This window comes from Vulpes lagopus, chromosome 11 (genome assembly GCF_018345385.1).
Source record: "Vulpes lagopus strain Blue_001 chromosome 11, ASM1834538v1, whole genome shotgun sequence".
Taxonomy (NCBI): domain Eukaryota; kingdom Metazoa; phylum Chordata; class Mammalia; order Carnivora; family Canidae; genus Vulpes; species Vulpes lagopus.
This window is the reverse complement of record NC_054834.1, coordinates 2447320-2467134: the sequence shown is the minus strand read 5'-3', so window position 1 is coordinate 2467134 and position 19815 is coordinate 2447320. Positions and strand designations below refer to the sequence as shown.

At 53.0% G+C, this 19815-nt stretch overlaps 1 protein-coding gene across 3 annotated transcripts in view; it reads left to right on the top strand.

Annotated features, from left to right (window-relative positions):
* Positions 1-9581: 9581 nt before the first annotated feature.
* The window catches only part of COBL (cordon-bleu WH2 repeat protein), a 248785-nt gene continuing 238551 nt past the window's right edge, over positions 9582-19815 (top strand). For all 3 annotated transcript variants that reach the window (XM_041721753.1, XM_041721751.1, XM_041721754.1), the window contains exon 1: positions 9582-9838. In XM_041721753.1, coding sequence (XP_041577687.1) covers positions 9798-9838 — 41 coding nt within the window. In that variant the 5' untranslated portion in view covers positions 9582-9797. The remainder of the gene's footprint in view (positions 9839-19815) is intronic.

Genomic DNA, 19815 nt, shown 5'->3' with positions numbered 1-19815 from the left:
CAGGTGGGGATTTACTTCTGGGATGCAAGATAGTTCACCATCGGCAAATCAATAAGTGTGATACCTCACATGAAAGAATGGAGGACAAAAATCAATGACCTTCTCAATAGGTGCAGAAAAAACACTTGACAAAATCCAACTTCCGTTCTTGATTAAAAACTCTCAACAAAGTGAGTAGAGAAAATATTCCACAACGTAATAAAGACCGTATAGGACAAGTCCGCAGTTATCACCCTCGATAGTGAAAAATGAAAGCATTTCCTCTATGATCAGGAACAAGAGAAGGGTGCTCACCCTCACCACTCCTTTTCAACATAGTACTGGAATTTCTAGGTAGAGAAATTAGTCAAAAAACAAAAACAAAACACGATGGGGCACCCAGCTGGCTAACTTGGCAAAGTGTGAGATGTTGATCCTGGGATTGTGAGTTCAAGCCCCATCTTGGGTGTACAGATTACTTAAAAATAGAAATTAGTTTAAAAATTTTTAAAAAGAAACAAAAGGTATCCAAATTGGAAAGGACAAAGTAAAATTGTCTTTGTTTGCAGTGGCTTGATCTTACATACAGAAAATCCTAAAGATTTCACCATAAAACTGTTAGAACTAATGAACAAATTCAGTAAAGTAGGATACAAAGTCAATCTACAAAAAAAAGTTGTGTTTCTATTATATGAACAACAAAACATCCTAACAAGAAACAAAGAAGACAATCTCATTTATAATAGCATCAAAAACAATAAAATACTGAGGAATAAATTTAAGAAAGGAGGTGAAAGATCTCTATACTAAAAGCTATAAGATATTGATGCAAGAAACTGAAGAAACCACAAAAAGAAAAAAAAAAAGATATCCTGTGTGCATGGATGGAAGAAGGAATGTCATTAAAATGTCTATACTACACAAAGTAATCTACAGATACTAATCAGTATCCCAATAGCATTTTTTACAGAAATAAAACAAAATCCTAAATTTTTTGTGAAACCACAAAAGCCCCTGGATGCCAAAGCCAGCCTGAGAAAGAACAAAGCTGGAGGTATCGTGCTTCTTGACTTCAAACTAGACCACAAAGTGATGGCAATCCAAACAGTATGGTATTGGCACAATATCAGAAACATAGATCAATAGAACAGAATCAGGAGCTCAGAAGTAGACTCATGCATATACAGTGAACTGATTTTTGTAATGGGAGCCAAGAATGATCAGTGGAAAAAAGATAGTTTCTCTAATAAATGGTGCTGGGAAGGGGCACCTGGGTAGGTCAGCTGTTGAGCATCTACCTTTGGCTCAGGTCATGACCCCGGGGTCCTGGGATCGAGTCCCAAATCGGGCTCCCTGTGAGGAGCCTGCTTCTCCCTCTGCCTGTGTCTCTGCCTCTCTCTGTGTCTCTCATGAATAAATAAAAATAAATGAAAAATTGTTAAAAAATGATTGGAGAAAACTGGACATTTACATATGAAAGAACAAAACTGGACCACTATCTTACACTATTCACAAAAACTAACTTGAAAAGAATTAAAAATTTGAACGTGAGACCTGGACCATAGCACTCCTGGAATCAAACATGGGGAAAAGCTCCTTGACACCGGGCTTGACTATGACACCAAAAGCACAGCAACAAAAGCAAAAATAAACAAAGTGGGACTGCTTCAAATGAAGAAGCTTCTGAAAAGCAAAAGAAACCATCAACAAATGAAAAGGCGGCCTGCAGAGCAGGAGGAGATATTTGCCAACCACATATCTGATTGATAAGGGGCTAATACCCAAAACACATAAGAAACTCATATAACTCAATTGCAAACAAACACATTAAAAAAAAAAATAATGTAATTTATAAATGGATAAAGAACCTTTACATGTTTTCTTTTATTTTTTAATTTTTTTATTTATTTATGATAGTCACAGAGAGAGAGAGAGAGGCAGAGACACAGGCGGAGGGAGAAGCAGGCTCCATGCTCCGGGAGCCTGATGTGGGATTCGATTCCGGGTCTCCAGGATCATGCCCTGGGCCAAAGGGAGGCGCCAAACCGCTGCGCCACCCAGGGATCCCCCGTTTTCTTTTTTTTAAATTTTTTCCTTTACATGTTTTCAAAGATGATATTTAAAAAGCCCACAGGTACCAAAAAAAAAAAAAAAAACATACACACACATTGCTCAGCATCACTTATCATCCAGACAATGCAAATCAAAACCACAATGAGATATGAGGCCACACCTGTCAGAATGGGTGGTATCAAGGAGATAAGAGATAACGTGTGTTGGTGAGAATGTGAAGGAAAAGGAACCCTCCTGCACTGCAGGACGGAAGGCAGACTGGTGCAGCCACTGTGGAAAACAGTATGGAGGGGTCCCCAAAAAGTTAAAAATAGAACCACCATACAATCCAGCAATTCCACTTCTGTATTATAACTAAAGGAAATTAAATTAGCCTCTTGGAAAGGCTACTGCCCTCCGCTCGTTGCGGCATTATTTATAAGAGCCAAGACGTGGAAACACCTAAGTGTCAATTAATGGATGAATGGGTAAAGGAAATATGATATACAGAGACATATAGGTTTGCAATGAAGTATTATTCAGCCATAAAAAAGAAGGGAGGGAGCTGCAGGGCATTACGCTGAGTGAAACAAGTCCAACGAACGTAAATGCGTGTGTGCTCTCAATTACACCTGGGATCTAAAAATAACCAAGCTCGTAGATACACAGAGTAGACTTGTGGTTGTCAGATGCTGGGTGGCATGGCGGGGGGTGGGGGAGTGGTGGGGGCAAAATGGGCAAAGGTGGTCACAAGGGTACAAACGTCCAGCTGCAAGATGAGTGCGTCCTGGGAGTGTCCTGCGCAACCTGGCGCCTGTAGCTAACATGGTGCCTGCATATTTGAAAATCCCTGCGGGGTGCCTGGATGGCTCAGTCGGTTGAACATCTGACTCTTGACGTGGGCTCAGCTCATGATCTCCAGAGTCCTGAGACCCAGTCCCAGCACTGGCTCCACACTGGGCATGGAGTCTGCTGGAGATTCCCTCTCTCCCTCTGCCCCTCCTTGCTCCGACTTGAACCCTCGCTCTCTCTGTCTCTCAAAGAGTAAAAGAAAACCCCTGAGAGTAGATCTCAAAAGCTCTTAGCGCAAAGCAAAACAGTTCTAACTACGTGAGGTGACCGGTGTGTTAAGTAACATCATTGTGGTGATAATTTCGCTGCGTAAACATATACCGGGTCATTACGCTGTGCGCCTTAAACATACGATGTTATTCGTCAATCCTGCGTCAGTAAAGCGGGGAAAATAACAAAATAAATAATGCCCCAAACACAGCAACAAATGGACTGTTCTGGCCTCTATTCCTTTACCCTTCAGGAACTCCAGGCTGTTGAGAGCTCTGGGACTCTCCCCGGGGCGTTCTTAGACTGCAGGGATTAGTGCTCCTACACACCCAGTGGCACCCCCAAGCCCCTCTTGTGTCTCTCTGTCCCCATCACTGCTGTTACCATAGCTAACTTCCAACTCTCTCGTCTACCATCAATTGCCCCCTGATGCTAGCTCCTTCTTTCGCTGTCCACAAAGCGCTGTGGCCCAGGAGCTACTGCCTCTTGGACCTGCCAGAACCAGAAGAGTCCACAGAGGTGTAGACCCAGTCACAGTCTGGACACTACGTAAAGCTCAGCAGCCCCAGCCCTGGTGACAACAAAACCCTTGGTCCTCCACCCTTATGATGAGCTCCTTCTAGGAGGCTTCTCGGCTCCCCCTGAGATGAGACCCCGGGCAGGTTACCCTTCGGTCCACCCCACATGCCGGGACTGGACTGATGCCAAAGGTAAACACAGAATACGTATCTCTGATTGCCCTCTTAAGTATTAAAAGTTTGGGAATATAAGAACACAGAACCCATTCCTTCCTTTTTCTTCTCCTTGGGAAATATGGCCCATAAACTCACTAAAAAGGCGAGACTATCGTATCAGGAGGGGGAGCCATGGGTTGGCACAACTAGCCACCAATACTCAAAACTATAAATCAGAAATTTGGAAATGTCCTTATGTTCCACTGGCTGGATCTCCTCCCCACTGTCGAATGTTGGAGAACAGAGTTTTTGCACGAAGGGCAGTACGGAGGGTCATGTGCATTGCTGCTGATTCCAGTTTGGGTTTTTGGGATAACAGTAGCATTGAATGAAACCAAACAGACGTGAAAGATACAGTCCTATGTGCTGTACCTTCAGCTCCCCACCCCACCCCGAACCAGGCAAGTTCTCCAAGGCAATTGTCCATCGATAAGGACAGAACACACGACAGCCCAGGTCAGAAAATCCTATCTAGTCAAGTTCTGTAGGGCTCGTATTTCCAGAAAACACTGCGAGGAATCCTAAACCCAGTTGCATAATCCTTGTGTGGGTTGACGGTGTAGGTGCAACATTACATAAGTTCACAGGCTCAACATCCCAGCAGAAAGGCGAAGAGATGCTTCCTCTTGATAGCACGTGATGGGAAAGCACAGCTCTTAGTGTGATCTCAGCAGGAGAAAAATTGTGACAGCTGGTGGCTAAAATAAAAGCTTCACGACAGTGTGGCAGGATAGCCAGACCTACACATTCTCTCCATTCGCTGCTTGGCAGTGAGTTCAGCACACATTTGCTGACAAACCCTAAGTGCCGGAACTGCTTCTGTGTTGAATGGTTCATGGGAGAAACGGGTGCTGGGCACAGATGAAAGCAATTGTGTTTGCATAATGGCCACTAATATAAGGTCCCGGGTAATGTCTGGGCACAAATCCTTGCTCTGTGTAATCTTGGGCTATTTAGGTAATCTCCCCAGCTCTTAGTTTTTCCATTGCTAAAATGGGGACAATAGCACCTCTCTTTCGGTTGCTTTAAACGTCAAACGATTAGGGTTGTTAGGAGTTCAATGCAGTGCCTGGCATCTAGTATTTGCCCTTAAATGTCAACTATTAATATGGTTACTGATTTAGCCAACACATATTGTCCATCAAATGAACAAAGTTGGTTATTATAATTATTATTAAAGAGACAGAAAGAAAAAGAGATGGATATTTTCTTAGTATGTTGGAGGACGATCCAAAGAAATGAGACAGGGGTGGGGTGGAGGCTCCTTTAGCCCCTGCATTTGTGATTTTGAGACCTATCATGTACAGACCTCTCCCAGAGGACCCAGCCAGGAACAGCCCAGAACCTACCACCTCATACCTGGGTCTGGCCTGGCCCTATTCTCTCTCTCTTGGTTCCTCTTCCTGTTCCTTCTCTGCCAGAGGACTCTAGGATTGGATGCAATAGGGTCCCAACACTCCCCTGCCTGACCCCTGACAATAGTTTCAGGATTCCTGGGAATCAGAGCCCCTCCCCTGCATGTCCTCCAAGGTTGCCAACACCTGGCACCACTCTGTGGGGTGTGTCCTTTGGATTAATGTCTGATGGCTATTCAAATGGAATTAGCCCAGACAAACAGCAAGAGGTTAGGCTACAACCAATTATTTTTAAGAGATCCTAATCAAAGAGCAAGGTGCATGGCGAGAGAGCTCAAGTCTGAGGACAAACTACCACGGGTTGTCAAATTTTTCTCTGCTTGACCCTACCCATGAATTGCTACTTTGGGAAAAAAAAAATACTGTAGTAATCATAAAAAAGGATTAATTCTCTGCAATACGTAATACATCTTTGATGAAACAATGGCTTCTTAGATATGACACGAAAGTACAAGCAACATAAAAAAAATAGAGTAATTGAACTTCATCAAAGGCAAGAACTTTTGTGCTTCAAAACAGGCCATTAAGAGCGTGAAAGAGTGGCTTTATGGGAGAAAATATTTGCAAATCACATATACGACCATGGACCTGGGCACAGAACACAGAAAGAACTCTCGACTCAAAAATATAAAGACCAGCTACCTAATTCCCAAAATGGGCAAAAGAGCTGAATCACATTTCTCCAAAGGAGCTACCCAACAAGTCATGAAGCACACGATAGGTTCTTTGGCCTCATCAGTCATTGGGAAATGCAAACCCAAACCACCCTGGGACACCACTTCACACTAATCAGGGTGGCGGTGATCAAAGACGGACAATGAGGAGTGTGACAAGGATGCGGAGAGACATTGCCCCGGTGCTGGAAAATGATACAACCACTTTGGAGAGACAGTGTGGCCCTTTCTCCAGGGGTAAAACATGAAATCAGCCTCTGACCAGCAACTCCACTTCTAGATGAACACAAAAGGGAAATGATAACATACACCCGCGCAAAGACTTAGGTGTGAATCCTCATGGTGGTTTTATTCATAAGAGACAAAAAGTGGAAACACTGAAATGTTCATCAGTGGAGGACCATGTAAACAGATTGTGGCCCATCCATGGGATACGTTTTGGCCATAAAATGGGATGAACTATGGGGCAGGCGGGTGGCTCAGTCAGTTGAGCCTCTGCCTTCGGTGCAGGTCATGATCTCGGGGTGCTGGGATGGAGCCCCAAATCAGGCTCCCTGCTCCGTGGGGATCTGCTTCTCCTTCTTTCTCTCCCCCTCCACTCTGCTCATGCTCACTTCTCTCTCTCTCTTTCTAATTAATTAATTAATTAATTAATTGTAATAAATTAAATCTAATCCTGGCTCAGGCTGTAACAGTGAAGGAGCTTGAAAACATTACCCTAAGTCCAAAAAAGCCACGTTGTTATGAGTGTTTCGCTGAGTCCCCATTGTCAGGTGATCTCACATAAAATCAGTCCTGTTCAAACCACTCCCCACTCTAAGAAAAAGATATTAAATTCTCACCCAAAGCCACCTCGAGGGTGTAACGGGGGGTCAGTGAGCTCTGGGTCTCTTCCCGGTTCTCGTAAGGATGCCAGTTCCATAGAACTGGCACAAGGGGCAGGGAGCGCAGACAGGCTGTGTCCCAGGTAGGCCCGCAGAGAGGACAGGTGAGGTCTGGAAGGGGAGGGAGCAGCCAAGGAGGGGCAGGCGCTCACAGCAAGGGAACAATGTCCCCAAAGGGCCCTCACTCTGGTTCTCAGCAACCCGCTCCTTGGGTCAGGAGCTGCCAGGGGGGCAGCCCAGAGCCCTAGCTGGTGCCCTGGGATGCGGAAGACGCTCAGCCACGCTCTGTGCACCCACGAAAGGGGCAAGAGCCTGTGAGGAGGCAAAGGCAGGTCACAGGGCAGGGGGCTGGAGCCAGGCAGCCTGGCCCTAATGTGGTGCTCCTGATGGCGCTGGAAACCTGCTGATTTATATCACAAAAACTGGCCAATGCAACAAATCAGGGCTTTTTTTTTTTTTTTAAGCCATTTAAAAACATTTGTCAACATATTCCTGGGTATTTCCAACACCTGACATAGTAGTCGGTATCTGAAAAGACGTGGGTTTTGATCAAGGAAACTTAAAAGTGTGCGAGGACTAAGCAGAAAGGAAAGTCATGGCCTTACATGGCCTTAGACGATTGTGCCATTTGCTCTAAAAGGTCCGGGGTAAGGCCACCCAGGAGAGAGTGTCATCCTCAAGGACTCTGCAACAGCCCCGGCAGTCTAAGGTCTCCACACCACACACAAAGGCAGGGGCTTGAAAGTATGTGTTGAACTGCACAATTTTGAAAATACCTCTCCCCTGGTGGATCTACCCGGCTGCCCACCAGTAAGGGAGGTTTGTGGTGCAACGGAGAGATCCCTCCCCACCTTCCTCCTAGGCTCTGCTTTTGGGGTGGGGGGAGCCCACAGCTGGCCCCTAGGATTGCCTGGCCCCGCCTGTTTGGACTCTCTGCTGAGGATCTTGGGAGCTCAGCCCTGCACCAGGGGCAAGTCTGACTCTGTCCTCTGCCTCACTGTACCCCCAGACCTGTTCTCCCACCTTATCCCTGACCAGTGGTGCCTGTGGGGTTGTGGGATCTGAGATGCATGGTGGTCTCCAGGATTCAGTGGTTGAGGCTTGAGGTTCTCCCAGGCCTTCCTACCTGGAGAGTGCCTTGAACCTCAGCCCCCGAGGCAGGACATGGCCTCCTCCTCCTCCTCCTCCTCCTCCTTCTCCTCCTCATTTCCTTCAGGCATGAACTGTCTTGCTGAGGAACACTTCAACAGCTCCGATTCCAGGTTCAGGTTCTCCCACCCGGTGTCCCCTGCTGCCCTTGCCAGGCCCTCGGACTATGAGTCATCTAGGAGCTGGATTTCCTGCTGGGGTCCTTAGCCCGGTCTAGGCCCTCACTCCCTGGTCCACCTCTGGGCTCTGGCCCTTCCGCAGGTTGCCCTTTGCCATGTGGTGGTCAGATCAAGGGGTGGGGGGCTCCTGGTCCTGGGGAGGATCATCTGACCCAGAAACTTAAGAGGTCAAAGGAGTAGTAGCAGATTCATTCATTCAGAGCACTCTATGTATGGAGCACCAACTCCACCTGCCAGGCCCTGTTCCAGAGGCTGGAGGGGTGGGGTGGGGGGCAGGGGGCGGGGGCTTGCCGACCAAGAGAAGGGCCAAAGGGGTCAGCCTTCACTGACATCACATTTTGGGGAGCACACAGAGGACAAGCACAAAGGCAAGCTGTATGCTGAAGCTGATATGTCCTTACCTGTTTATGCTCCCACTGATACATGACGCATACACCGATATTTATTTGTGTATTTATATAAATGTAAACAAAATTCATATGGACACTCCTAAACAACGTTTTATTTTTAAATGCAAACATATTTAAGTGCCTACAGAAGGCTCAGGGGAGGCTCCCGTTCTGTGCAGGGCGCAGGGTGCCTGGGGTGCGGGGCAGGAGGGGATGTCCTGTGGGGAGCAGCCCAGGCCGAGGCCTTGGGGGGGAAGGGCTCAGGCATTTGGGGAACCCCCGGAGGCCCAGGAGCCATGCACGGACCTCGGACCTCGGGCCAAGCACGGAGGAAGGAGCAGGGCTGCGGGTGGGCAGGGCCGCCAAGGCCTCGGTCGGGGCAAGGACTGCCTTGGGCCCTAGGCTGGACACCGAGGGAGCCCTGCTGCACCGCCCACCCCCTGGAGGCCTGGATCCAGGCGCGTCTCCTTTGGGATCAGACTTTCCCACTCATCCTCACCCCTGTTGCTGCTTGGGGTGGGTCAGGAGGAGTGTGGGGGTGCAGCTGGGGTCATGGGGGGCGGGGGCCACTTGGCCTGGGCCCTGGGGTGCACTGCCCCTGCGGCTCCCGCACCGGGTCCGCCCCGCTGGGCGCCCCCACCCACAGCGCCCCTGGGTGCCCCCCGCTTCCCACGGGCAGGGAGCCCCGGAGGCACCCTCGAGGGCGCCCCAGGTCAGCGCCTCCCCGGGCCGGACCCCCGCCGCGCAGAGGGGGCGCCCTGGGTCGCCGGCGCGCGGGCCGGGAGGGGCGGGGCGGGCGGGGGGGGGTCGCCCGGGCCGGAGCCGCTGACCCCGCTGACCCCGCCCTGCCCGGGGCCCCCGCGGCGCGGGGCGGCGCTCGGGTGGGTGGGTGCGGCGCTCGGTGGGTGGGTGCGCGCTCCGGTGGGTGGGTGCGCGCTCCGGTGGGTGGGTGCGGCGCTCGGGTGGGTGGGTGCGCGCTCCGGTGGGTGGGTGCGGCGCTCCGGTGGGTGGGTGCCGCGCACCTGGCTCCCCGCGCCCCCGCCCCCCCCGCCCGCCCGCGCGCCGCCCGCCCCTCCCCGCCCCTCCCCGCCGTCCCGGCCCCTTCCGTCCGCGCCCGCTGCTGTCCTCCGCCGGCCCGCGAGGGAGGACGATGGGTCAGCGCGGGAGCAGCCGATGAGGGCGGCGGCCAGCGCCTGAGTCGGCCGGGCCGGGCCCGCGCCCCCCGCGCCCCCCGCGCCCCCCGCCCCGCGCCCCCCGCCCCGCGCCCCCCGCCCCGCTCCATGGACGCGCCGCGCGCCTCGGCGGCCAAGCCCCCGCTCGGGTAAGTGGCCGGGACCCGGGGCGCTGCGCGGGGGACCCGGGGGGCGCCGGGGAGAGCAGGGGAGGGCCGGGGGGAGCAGGGGGGAGCAGGGGAGCGCTGGGGGGACCTGAGGGGCGCCGGGGGCCGCATGGGGAGCTGGGGGAGCCGCTGAAAGCCGGAGGGAGCAGGGGGGAGCGGGGGGGGGAGCAGGAGGGAGCAGGGGGGAGCAGGGGCAGCCAGAGGGAGCAGAGGGGAGCAGGGGGAGCAGGGGGCAGCCAGAGGGATCAGGGGGCAGCCAGAGGGACCAGGGGGGCGCAGGGGGAGCAGGGGAGAGCGGGGGGGGCGCAGGCGGAGCAGGGGGAAGGGGGGGCGCAGGGGGAGCAGGGGAGAGCCGGGGGGCGCAGGCGGAGCAGGGGGGAGCTGGGGGGCGCAGGGGGAGCGGGGGGGCGCGGGGGGGCGCGGGGGGAGCAGGGGAGAGCCGGGGGACTCAGGCGGAGCAGGGGGAAGGGGGGGCGCAGGGGGAGCCGGGGGAAGGGGGGGCGCAGGGGGAGCAGGGGAGAGCCGGGGGGCGCAGGCGGAGCAGGGGGGAGCTGGGGGGCGCAGGGGGAGCGGGGGGAGCCGGGGGAGCCGGGGGATCCGGGGCGCCCCTCCCCGGCCGCCCGAGGGGCTGTGCACCTGGCGCGCCGGCCGGTCGCCGGGGTAACTGTGGGGCACTTTGCGCGCGGGGCCTCGTGCGCGCGCCCTTTATGGGGTCCCCGCGGGCGGGACCTCCTCGGCCACCTGCGGGGGTCGCCCGGGGCCTCGCTCGGCCACCTGGGGGGGGCCTCGGCGGTCACCGCTCTCCGGGCCCCGCAATGCGGGCCCCGCGCTTCCCCGCGGGCGCGAGCAGGTCCCGGGACCTCGCAGACGCCGGCCCCCGCGGTCTGGGGGGCTCCCTGTGCGCGGCGCCGTCCCCCCTCCCCCGGGCTCCCGGTCATCCGAGCCCCCCTCCCCGGCCTGCTTGCCCGGACCCGACCCCGGGTGCAGACCGGGCTCCCCAGCCCAGGTCGGGCGTGCATGGGGCCGCGGGTCTGCTTCCTGCACCTGGCTGCGGGGATCACCTGCCAGGTTCCCCTTAACTCGCAGACCACCTTCCCCAGGAGAAGGGAAGCGTCGGGCTCTTCCGACAGGACCCGGGCAGCCGGGGAGTCCCGGGGACAGTAGCGGGGCCCTGTGGCCGCGGACCAGCGCCCCAGCCTGCAGCAAGCGCTATGAGTCTTGCAAATGGAATGAGTAGTCGGGTGGGACCTGCACCTGCTTATCGAGTGGGGCCCACTTTCCGCTGTGGCAACTGGTCTCAGAGGAGGCAGCTTTGTGCACAACTAATCTCTTTGCACTTCTGTCCCACTGACTCACTCTGCCCTGGTGCCTGTAGGCCGCTCTGTTGCCGGGGGCCGGGTCAGCATAAGATTTTCAAACTCACTCTTTAAAAAAAAAAAAAACAAAACCTCTCTTTAATGCCAGGAAAAAGTGAGCCAGGTTAGCAAATCAAATAATCCTGAAACTGAGGAATGTTAAAACGAATTTTTTTTTTATGCTATGCACTTAGTAGTGGTTATGTAATTCCCAAACACGTTTCCCAAAAAAGAAAATAAATGCGGGAAATCCCTCTTCATGGTAGTGGGCATCCCAGAATGAGCAGGACTCAGAATTGTGTTTTTGTCTGTCGCCTTGGGAGCCTGTTGAATAAGCCTACTAAGGAGAGAGGGACTCCTTGAGTCGCTGTCGCCTCCTTTGAAGGAAACGTGAAGGGGAGGGCACTGACGAGGCCAGCGGAACTGGGTTCAGAGATTATTTGTAAAGTCCTTGAGATGGAGCCTGGTGGTGGAGCTGAAACGGTGACTCCTGGGCCTGGGCCCCTGACTCCTGGGCTGGCTCTCCAGGCCCTGGCGCTCCAGCAGCAGCTAGAGGCAAACGCTCAGCCCCGTGCTCCCCAAGGCTTCTCCGGGCTCCCGTGGGACTTCCCATCTGAGTCTTCCCCGGGAGAAACCAAGGGCTTTGGCTGTGGGTGTTACAAGGACACACGCAGTTGTTGCCACCCATACATTCAGTCGCTTCCCTCCAGCCTGCTTGCTTGCAGCCCTTTGCTCGGGGAATGTACACACGTTGCTTTCAACTTCTATTATTCCCAGGCGTTTTGTCATCTGTCATTTGTTTTCATACCCCCAGCGAGGAGACGTCACGAAAACGGCAACGGCAACGTGCCTACGTTTTCTAGATAGGAATTGCACGATTATTAAAACTATTCTGTGTTACATTTGGAGGAAAACTCTTAAAACTATTCTGTGTGTTGAAATTGGAGGAAAGAAACGGTCTTGGGCTTTTTGAATATTTTCTGTAATTCAGGGCCGTTGCTTGCCTACCAGAGAGGACAGACACAGACGTGAGATCTGTGGCTTTGGGGCCTTACCGGTGCTGATCCTTCTCCGGTCTGCTCTTCTGTTGCTTCAGAACAAGGCGGTGCTTTCCATGTGTCCCGGGGAAATGTGTTTTCTGCTAGTGCAAGGGATGGCTATCGAATCAAATTGGGAGCAAGCTATCGTCCGGTGGTGCGGAGACACGGGCTGGCCAGGGCGCAGAGAAGTAAGATTTCATGGTATAAAGCAAAGTCTGCAGAAGCCCTTCCTGAGAGTCGCTGAACCGACAACCTGTTAGTGGGCGAAGGTGGTATATCCCCCTAAATTATGCATAGGTAGTTCTTAGTTCTCTGCATTGGGTACCCAAGCATACATTTCTCCTGGGCTTGGCGTCGTGATGCTTTTGATAGCAATTTCATTAAAACGAGGGCTTTTGACCAACCTGTCTGGGAAAAGTATTCTTTTAAGGAGAAGAGGCAGAGACTGACAGGTCAACTCAATGTGACTTCTAAGGAATCTTAGAGCCCAGCTACAGTGTAATAATTGACAGATTATTCTGGAATACAAGGGAAGACACAGTTCCTTTGGGTGGAGTTTTTAACTGTGCATAAGTCCATGTAAGATAAACTTCGAGTTGATTTGTTTACTTTTAGTTTCTCTGTTGGAGCGTTTTTGAGATCCATGCCCCTGGTGGGTGGGAATGGAACACAGGGTTAAATTTCCCCCTGGGGACCTTCTTATGAATGAGACAGAGTGTTTGGATTTGGCAGGAGACTGGTTAATTTTTTTTTTTTTTTTTTCTGCAGAGGAAACACATAGTTCCATAGAATAGAATGGTCTCCAGTGGCACAAAATGTCAAAACCGCTGGGGCATTTGCTCAGTGGCTGCATTCAGGCACTGTCCTTATTTAAAATCAGGGAAATTAGCTCAAGTTCATGAGAATCTGAGCTTCATGAAGGCATAGCCGATGGTCGTTTCTCTGCATCTACAATTTGTATGGCTTTAATCGAGTTACTAGAACAAGAAATGATTTTTTTTTTAATTAATAGAAGTGGATAATTTGAGCCTCTCCTGTCCTGTCACCACCCAACAAAATGTTACAGGAGCTGCTATCTTGATAGTGATCATGGGCCGTCACAGTGACATCTTCCATTTTAACTCTGACAAGTGTACAAATGTTAATGAACTATAAAGGCATGTACACTGTAAAAAGAAAGGAGTTTAGGTTTCTAGCTTTTTTTTTTTTTTAAGGCTTCTAGGCTTTGGGCTGACATGTTTACATTCTTTAAAATGGTAGTATGTGTATTTGTTACATGGAACTTTTCCCATTTAAAAGTCGTTACCTAAAAAACAAAACAAAACAAAACAAAAAAACGTTGTTACCTCTGAGCTATCCTTTTGGGTGGCGAGAAGTTCAAGACTGTGTAAAAGTTAGGTGTGGTTTGAGCGTCGGCCTAGGAATCTTATTCTTTTGTGCTTAGTAATTTTTCTGAATAAGTTCGAGGAGTTGGACGTGCCCCGGTGACAATATCAAATGACCCTAGGGCACTTTTAATGTCTCTGGCTGTGTAAGGACGAAGAAGCGAAGTTATGGTTTAAATTTGGCACATAGATATCTGTGCAGTGTCGCCCCTGTCCTGCCTCCGGGACCTGCAGCCTGCTGCCCCTCCTCTGCTCCCCCTGTGGCCTTTCCCTGGCCAGCCAGAGCCGGTTAGCGCTGGCAAGGCACCGCCAGGGTGACAGCCCCGCACACGTGCAGGCCTGCGGTCCAGTGCCTGGGACCTGAAAAGTGAAGCCCTAACTTCACCCAACGGTGCTCCCGTAATTATTAAGGCAACAATGATTGCAGGCGACGTGTACAGCCCCTAATAAGGAGTTCGGCTTTCTAGGACTCTCGTGCTTTGTTATTAATCATCGAACTCAATTTTGTAATTGGTCGGAAGTTTTAAGCGGTGAGAAGCATTTGATCCCAAAGTCGCCTACGGATCGAGGTCGTGCAGATTTCAAATCTAGAGACACGTGGTTGTGCTTCAGGCTCGAACTGAAGTGAAAAACGTGTAGCTGAGAGTCAGTGTATTTATGATGTGACATTTCCTTACAGCCTTTTGATTTCTCTCCATCCACATTTAAATGGGGGTTCTTTAAAAAAAACACACATTTTATTTATTTATTCATGAGAGACATAGAGGGAGAGGCAGAGACGCAGGCAGAGGGAGAAGCAGGCTCCCTGCGGGACTCGATCCCAAGACCCCGGGATCACGACCTGAGCCAAAGGCAGGCAGGCGCTCAACCCCTGAGCCACCCAAGCGTCCCCGATTAGAGGTTCTGTGGCTTTGTGTGTTGGTTTACTTTACCCAGTGTGTGTCGTTTTTGTTTTTTTTTTCCACATGCTTTGTACTTTCACAACAGATTTTCCCTATCTCTTCATCTTTGTACTTTTTTCTCTACTTGACATTTTTTAAATTACCAAATTACATCATTGACATACTGATGACGCCTTTTTACTGTTTTACGATGATGATGTCTTTTTGCTGTTTTACGATTTCCATTTATTGAAGCAAATTCTTAAAGTTAGCCCCCCCCACCCCCCATTTCATACCTTCGCTTTTTCATCTTACAGCGTCAGGAGAGTGTTTCTTGTTCGGGGCCACTTGCTGGCTTTCGGCGCTCGAGTTGGTGGCCGCGTCGACTCCTGTCACTTGTCGTTGGTGTTTCCACACGGCTCTATTTTGCACCCGTCTCTTCCGGTGCTAGTATTACACTTTTCTCCCGAGTATACTTTATTTGGTTTCATTTGCTTTATACAGACCCGATGGTGGCATTTGTTTTCAAGACCTGACGGTATTTATCTGAGACTGGGTTTTGCCGTGTACTCCGGTGGGACAAAGTGACACTGGATCTCCCAACAGCGTCTGTGCTCCCTGCTGCCTGCGTACCGAGGTCCCCCTGCTTCCCGGCAGCCCCTCTGGGGACCGCTCACCTCCCCAGCTGGGAGATACTTCGTGGCCTCTGGGGTTTTTCACAGGCTTCCATCTGGTTTCCCTAATTAGGTGGTGAGCTGTTGCTTGCCAAGACCATACTTTCTACAGATCAAGTCCAATTAGGATGAATTCCACAGCCAAAAATATTTCTATTAAAAAAAAAAAAGAAAAGGGGAAAAAAAGAAAAAGCTTTTCAAGTGACCATTAAAATGCATTTCATTTAGGTGCAGACTGCAAATGCTTCTGCACGGACACTTCTGTAAACTCATTCACCACCTCCACTAAAGCAAGCAATGCCTTTTTGGGAGACGTGGATTGGTTTAGGTCATCATTGAAGTCCTTGTCCCTTTGCAAAAAAAAAAAAAAAAAACAAACCAAAAACCAGTTGCAAATCCCCCAAAATGAGCCTGATAGGTCAGGAGTCCTGGTTCATGGATCCCTCCCCACCGCACCCCTCCCTCCTCCCTCCGTGGCCCAGGATCCCAGCGAGGGAACATTGTCTTGAGGACACTGTCTTTCGGGACAACGAGCTGTCCTTGCTCCTGAGGACACACGTGGACATGCCTGTGCCCTCCGCGGCCAGGCGGCCCTAATTCGTGATGCCCCTGCCTGGTCAGGAGCCCTGTTGGACTTTCTCCTACTGAGCGACAGGCAGGCTCGCTGGGGAGGACGCTGGCCCGGGAACAGGGAGCCTCGGGCCCTGGGATCGCCCTGCAAGGTTGAGTGCACCCCCTTAGGTCCCGGGGTGGCTCCTGCGTGCTCCTCAGCCCTGCGCTCATGAGCTGCACCCCGATGCTCCGCGTCTGGTCCACAGCCCAGCATTTGACATGAAAGACTGACTTTCCCACTTTCTTTGATTTTTGTTAATTTGATGGGACACCCGGGTGGCTCAGCGGTTTGGCGCCTGCTTTGGGCCCAAGGCATGATCCTGGAGACCCGGGATCCAGTCCCCTGTCGGGGTCCCTGCATGGAGCCTGCTTCTCCCTCTGCCTGTGTCTGCCTCTCTCTCTCTCTGTCTCTCATGAATAAATAAATAAAATCTTAAAAAAAAAATTGAATGTAAAGCGCCAAGTGTGTCCAGCGGGAGCCCTGCCTCCCCTCCCGTCTGCCAGTGGAAGGTGCTGGATAAGACGATCCCAAGATTCACGTGAGCTCAGGAGTCATATGATTCGGTGTTCCCAGAAGTTCTAAATCCCTCCTTGAAAAAAAAGATAAACTTTTTTCTTAAACTGCCACTTAATCTTGTTTTTGCCAGACTATATGACAGCAGGCGGATCAGTTGTCCCTGAAATATTCCAGGCCGATAGGCCGCCGACCCGGCTTGCCAGCTGTGCAGACCTGCCCTTTGCACACCCGGGAGGTGTTGGGTGTCTTATTTGGAGGAGCGTAAAGCGCGGACGCCCGTCGGTGGTGGCTGGGAGAGGGATGGCTTTCCCTCGCCCTGAGGTCAAAGTTCACCTTGGGGTTTCGGGGCTGGTGTCCGTCCGGAGGCTCGTGTCCTCCCAGGATTAATTTGCCGAAATGCTAAGCTCCCAGGGGTGGTGCCGGGGAGCGGGGCTCGGGCCGTGGAGGGGAGCCCTCACGACGGGCCCGGCGAGGACCCCGCGAGATGCGCGCAGCCCAGAGGGGCGCGGCCCGGACCGCGGGCTTCCAGCCTCCGGGATGCAGAGCAGCAAACTTCAGTAGTTTACGGTCACGCGGTCTTGGGGCACCTGCGGGGGCTCAGCGGGTGAGCGTCTGCACTCGGCTCAGGGCGTGACCCCGGGTCCTGGGATCCAGTCCCTCGTCGGGCTCCCCGCAGGGAGCCTGCTCCTCCCTCTGCCCGTGTCTCTGCCTCTCTGTCTGCGTCTCTCATGAATAAATGAATAAATAAATGCATATTCTTAAAAAAAAAAGCCACCCAGTCTGGCGTCCCGTGGCAGCAGCCTGGACAGCCTGAGAGGAGGGGCCAAGTCATCGCGGACCCGCTTCTTTGCATCTAGTTGCTCTGCCCCGGCCGGGGCACGCCTGCCTCTGCCGCAGCCCGGCCCCGGGAGGGACGTGGAAGGAGGCCCTGCCCTGTGCTGTCAGGGTCCGACCTGAGTGTTACACACTCCCCTTCCCCCTCTCCGCCGGCCCGTCTGGTGGTGGTGGTGGTGGTGGTGGTGGTGGTGGTTGTAGTAAACTCTCCGTAAGGTAGCGCTGACCGTTTGTCCCGTTCAGGGGCATTTAGTCAGTTCACATGCTGTGCAGCCCCCGGCCCCAGAACTCTGTCTTCCCAAACTGAAGCTCTGTATTGTTGAACCCTGACCGCCCATCCCCTGCCCCCACCCCCCAGCCTCCCGCTGCCACCACCTACTTTCTGTGGCCCAGAGTGTGACTCCTCTAGGGACCTCATGGGGGGGGTCACAGTGTCCTTTTGGGGCTGGTTGTCTCACCCAGTGTCCTCGCCGTTCATCATGTCACGGTGTGTGTCAGGACGGCCTTGCTTTCTAAGGCCGAGCGATACCCCAGAATGTGTGTCTCCCACACGTTTATCGCTTCAGATACTAGTAGACACCTTGGCTTCTGCCTTTTGGCCGCTGTGACCGGTGCTGCTGAGAACCTGGGCTCCCAGGGGCCAGTCCCAGCTTTGGCTGCTTCTGTGTGCACAGCCGGAGGCGGGATTGAGGGACCGAATGGCAGCGCTCTGTTTCATTTTTGGAGAGTCACCATGCGGTCACCTGCAGCAGCTGCACATCCCCACCAGCAGTGCATGAGGGTTCTAGGTTGTCCACATCCTGGCCGTTGGCCCAGTGTCAGTCACCTGGTCATTTAAAGTCTTGGAGGAAGAGGGAGCAGGAGCCAGGGAGCTTCCGGTCCTGTCTGCACCTCCCTGTGCAGGCCGGGAGGAGCTCGGGCATAGGTGGGCAGGCAGGGTGGGTGGCCAGGCCTGTCCTCTTTCCTCCAGGATCCTGGGAGGCCCCAGGCCTTCTCAGACGGGTGCCCCTGGCAGTTCCTTGGCCTGTGCTGGGAAACATGTCCTTCGTTTGCTCTGAGCATAAGGCACAGAAAATGGTGCAGGGCTCCGTACTGTGGCTGTGGGTCTCCTTGATGCAGGCCCGATGGGCAGCTGTGTCCCTGCACGTGCTGCCCTGAGCACAGAGACGGTGGCAGCGCCTGCCCTGACCTCACCCAAGCACTCGGATGCGCAGGGCCAGGTGTCGACTGGGGCTCTTTGCGGTGCCGTAGGCCACCACATTTCTGCTTTCTCTGAGGTCTTGGTTCTTGCCAGGCCCTCTTTTGCAGAGCGGCTGCCAGCCTATAAGAGTAGGAGGGTTTCAGAGCATGGGCCACCTCGTGCCCTCGGGGTGACCCGGGCAGGAAAATCAGGGCTCCCCGCCTCTGGCCCAGGCACTGGGGGGGTTGGAAAGAGCTTGTCTGAAGTCCAGCATTTGCCTCAGGGTCTGTGCCGTGTGGTCTTAGGGGTCAGAAGATGGAAGAGGAGAAAAAGCAGCTGTAGCGGCTGAACAATCATGTGGAAAGAGCTTGACTGGTTTATACTTAAGTAGCAGATGGAGGTCCAGAGACTCACTGGGGAAACAGGCTGTGCACGGGTCAGTGTGTGTGCACATGTGTGTATCTGTGTGTGTGTATTCACGTGAGTGTGGGGGTGTGTGCACTTGTGTGTGTAATCCTGTGTGTGCATGTGTGTGCATGTGTGTGTGTCTGTGTGTGTGCATGTAATCGTGTGTGTGTGCACTTGTGTGTGTAGTCCTGTAGTCCTGTGTGTGCATGTGTATGTGCATGTAACTGTGAGTGTGCACTTGTGTATGTAATCCTGTGTGTGTGGTGGGTATGTGTGTGTGCATGTGTGTGTGCATGTAATCATGTGTGTGCACTTGTGTATGTAATCCTGTGCGTGCATGTATGTGTGTATGTGAGTGTGCATGTGTGAGCGTAGGTGTGTGTGTGCTTGTGTATGTACTCATGTGTGATTGTGGGCGTGTGCACTTGTGCATGTACTCGTGTGTGGGTGTGGGCACGTGTGCGTGTGCATTCATGTAGGTATGTGTGCGTGTGTGTGTGCACGTGCGCGTGCATGCGTGTGTGTGGAGGCCAGCGTCAAGTTTAAACTCACTTGCAGCACTTGGCCGAGCAGCAGATTCCCAAATCCGATCCTGGCAGGTTTTTCAAGCCTCATGTTTTGAGCGTCGAGTGTAAAAATAGCTCGGGTGGGAGTGATAATGCAGCAGGAGTGCACGCTTTGGTTCACGTGGCTACCTTCTGGACTCCAGTACGGCCTTGCTGCCTGGAGCCCCGTTGCTTACGAGCACGATCCACCGGTGTTCAGACCAGCCGTCAGGTTGGAAGGAGACCCTGGGAGAGCGGGGTGGCCCAGGGCCCCCAACTTCCCGCCGCGATCGCGGACACTCGGCTCGGGGCGGACTGGAATCTTTCTCTCCCTCTGCGCACAAGGCACTTCTTGCACCGGACAGGTGGACGGCGTCCTCGGGGCGCCCGCGAGGAAGGAGCCGCGTGGCCCCGGCCCGGCCAGCCCCGTCACCTTTCGAAGGCTCGGGAGGCCGGGAGGTCGGCCTTTCCCTGTCCGGTCCCCGTGGCCACGTCTCAGGCGGCCGCGGCTGTCACGAGGCCCCCCAG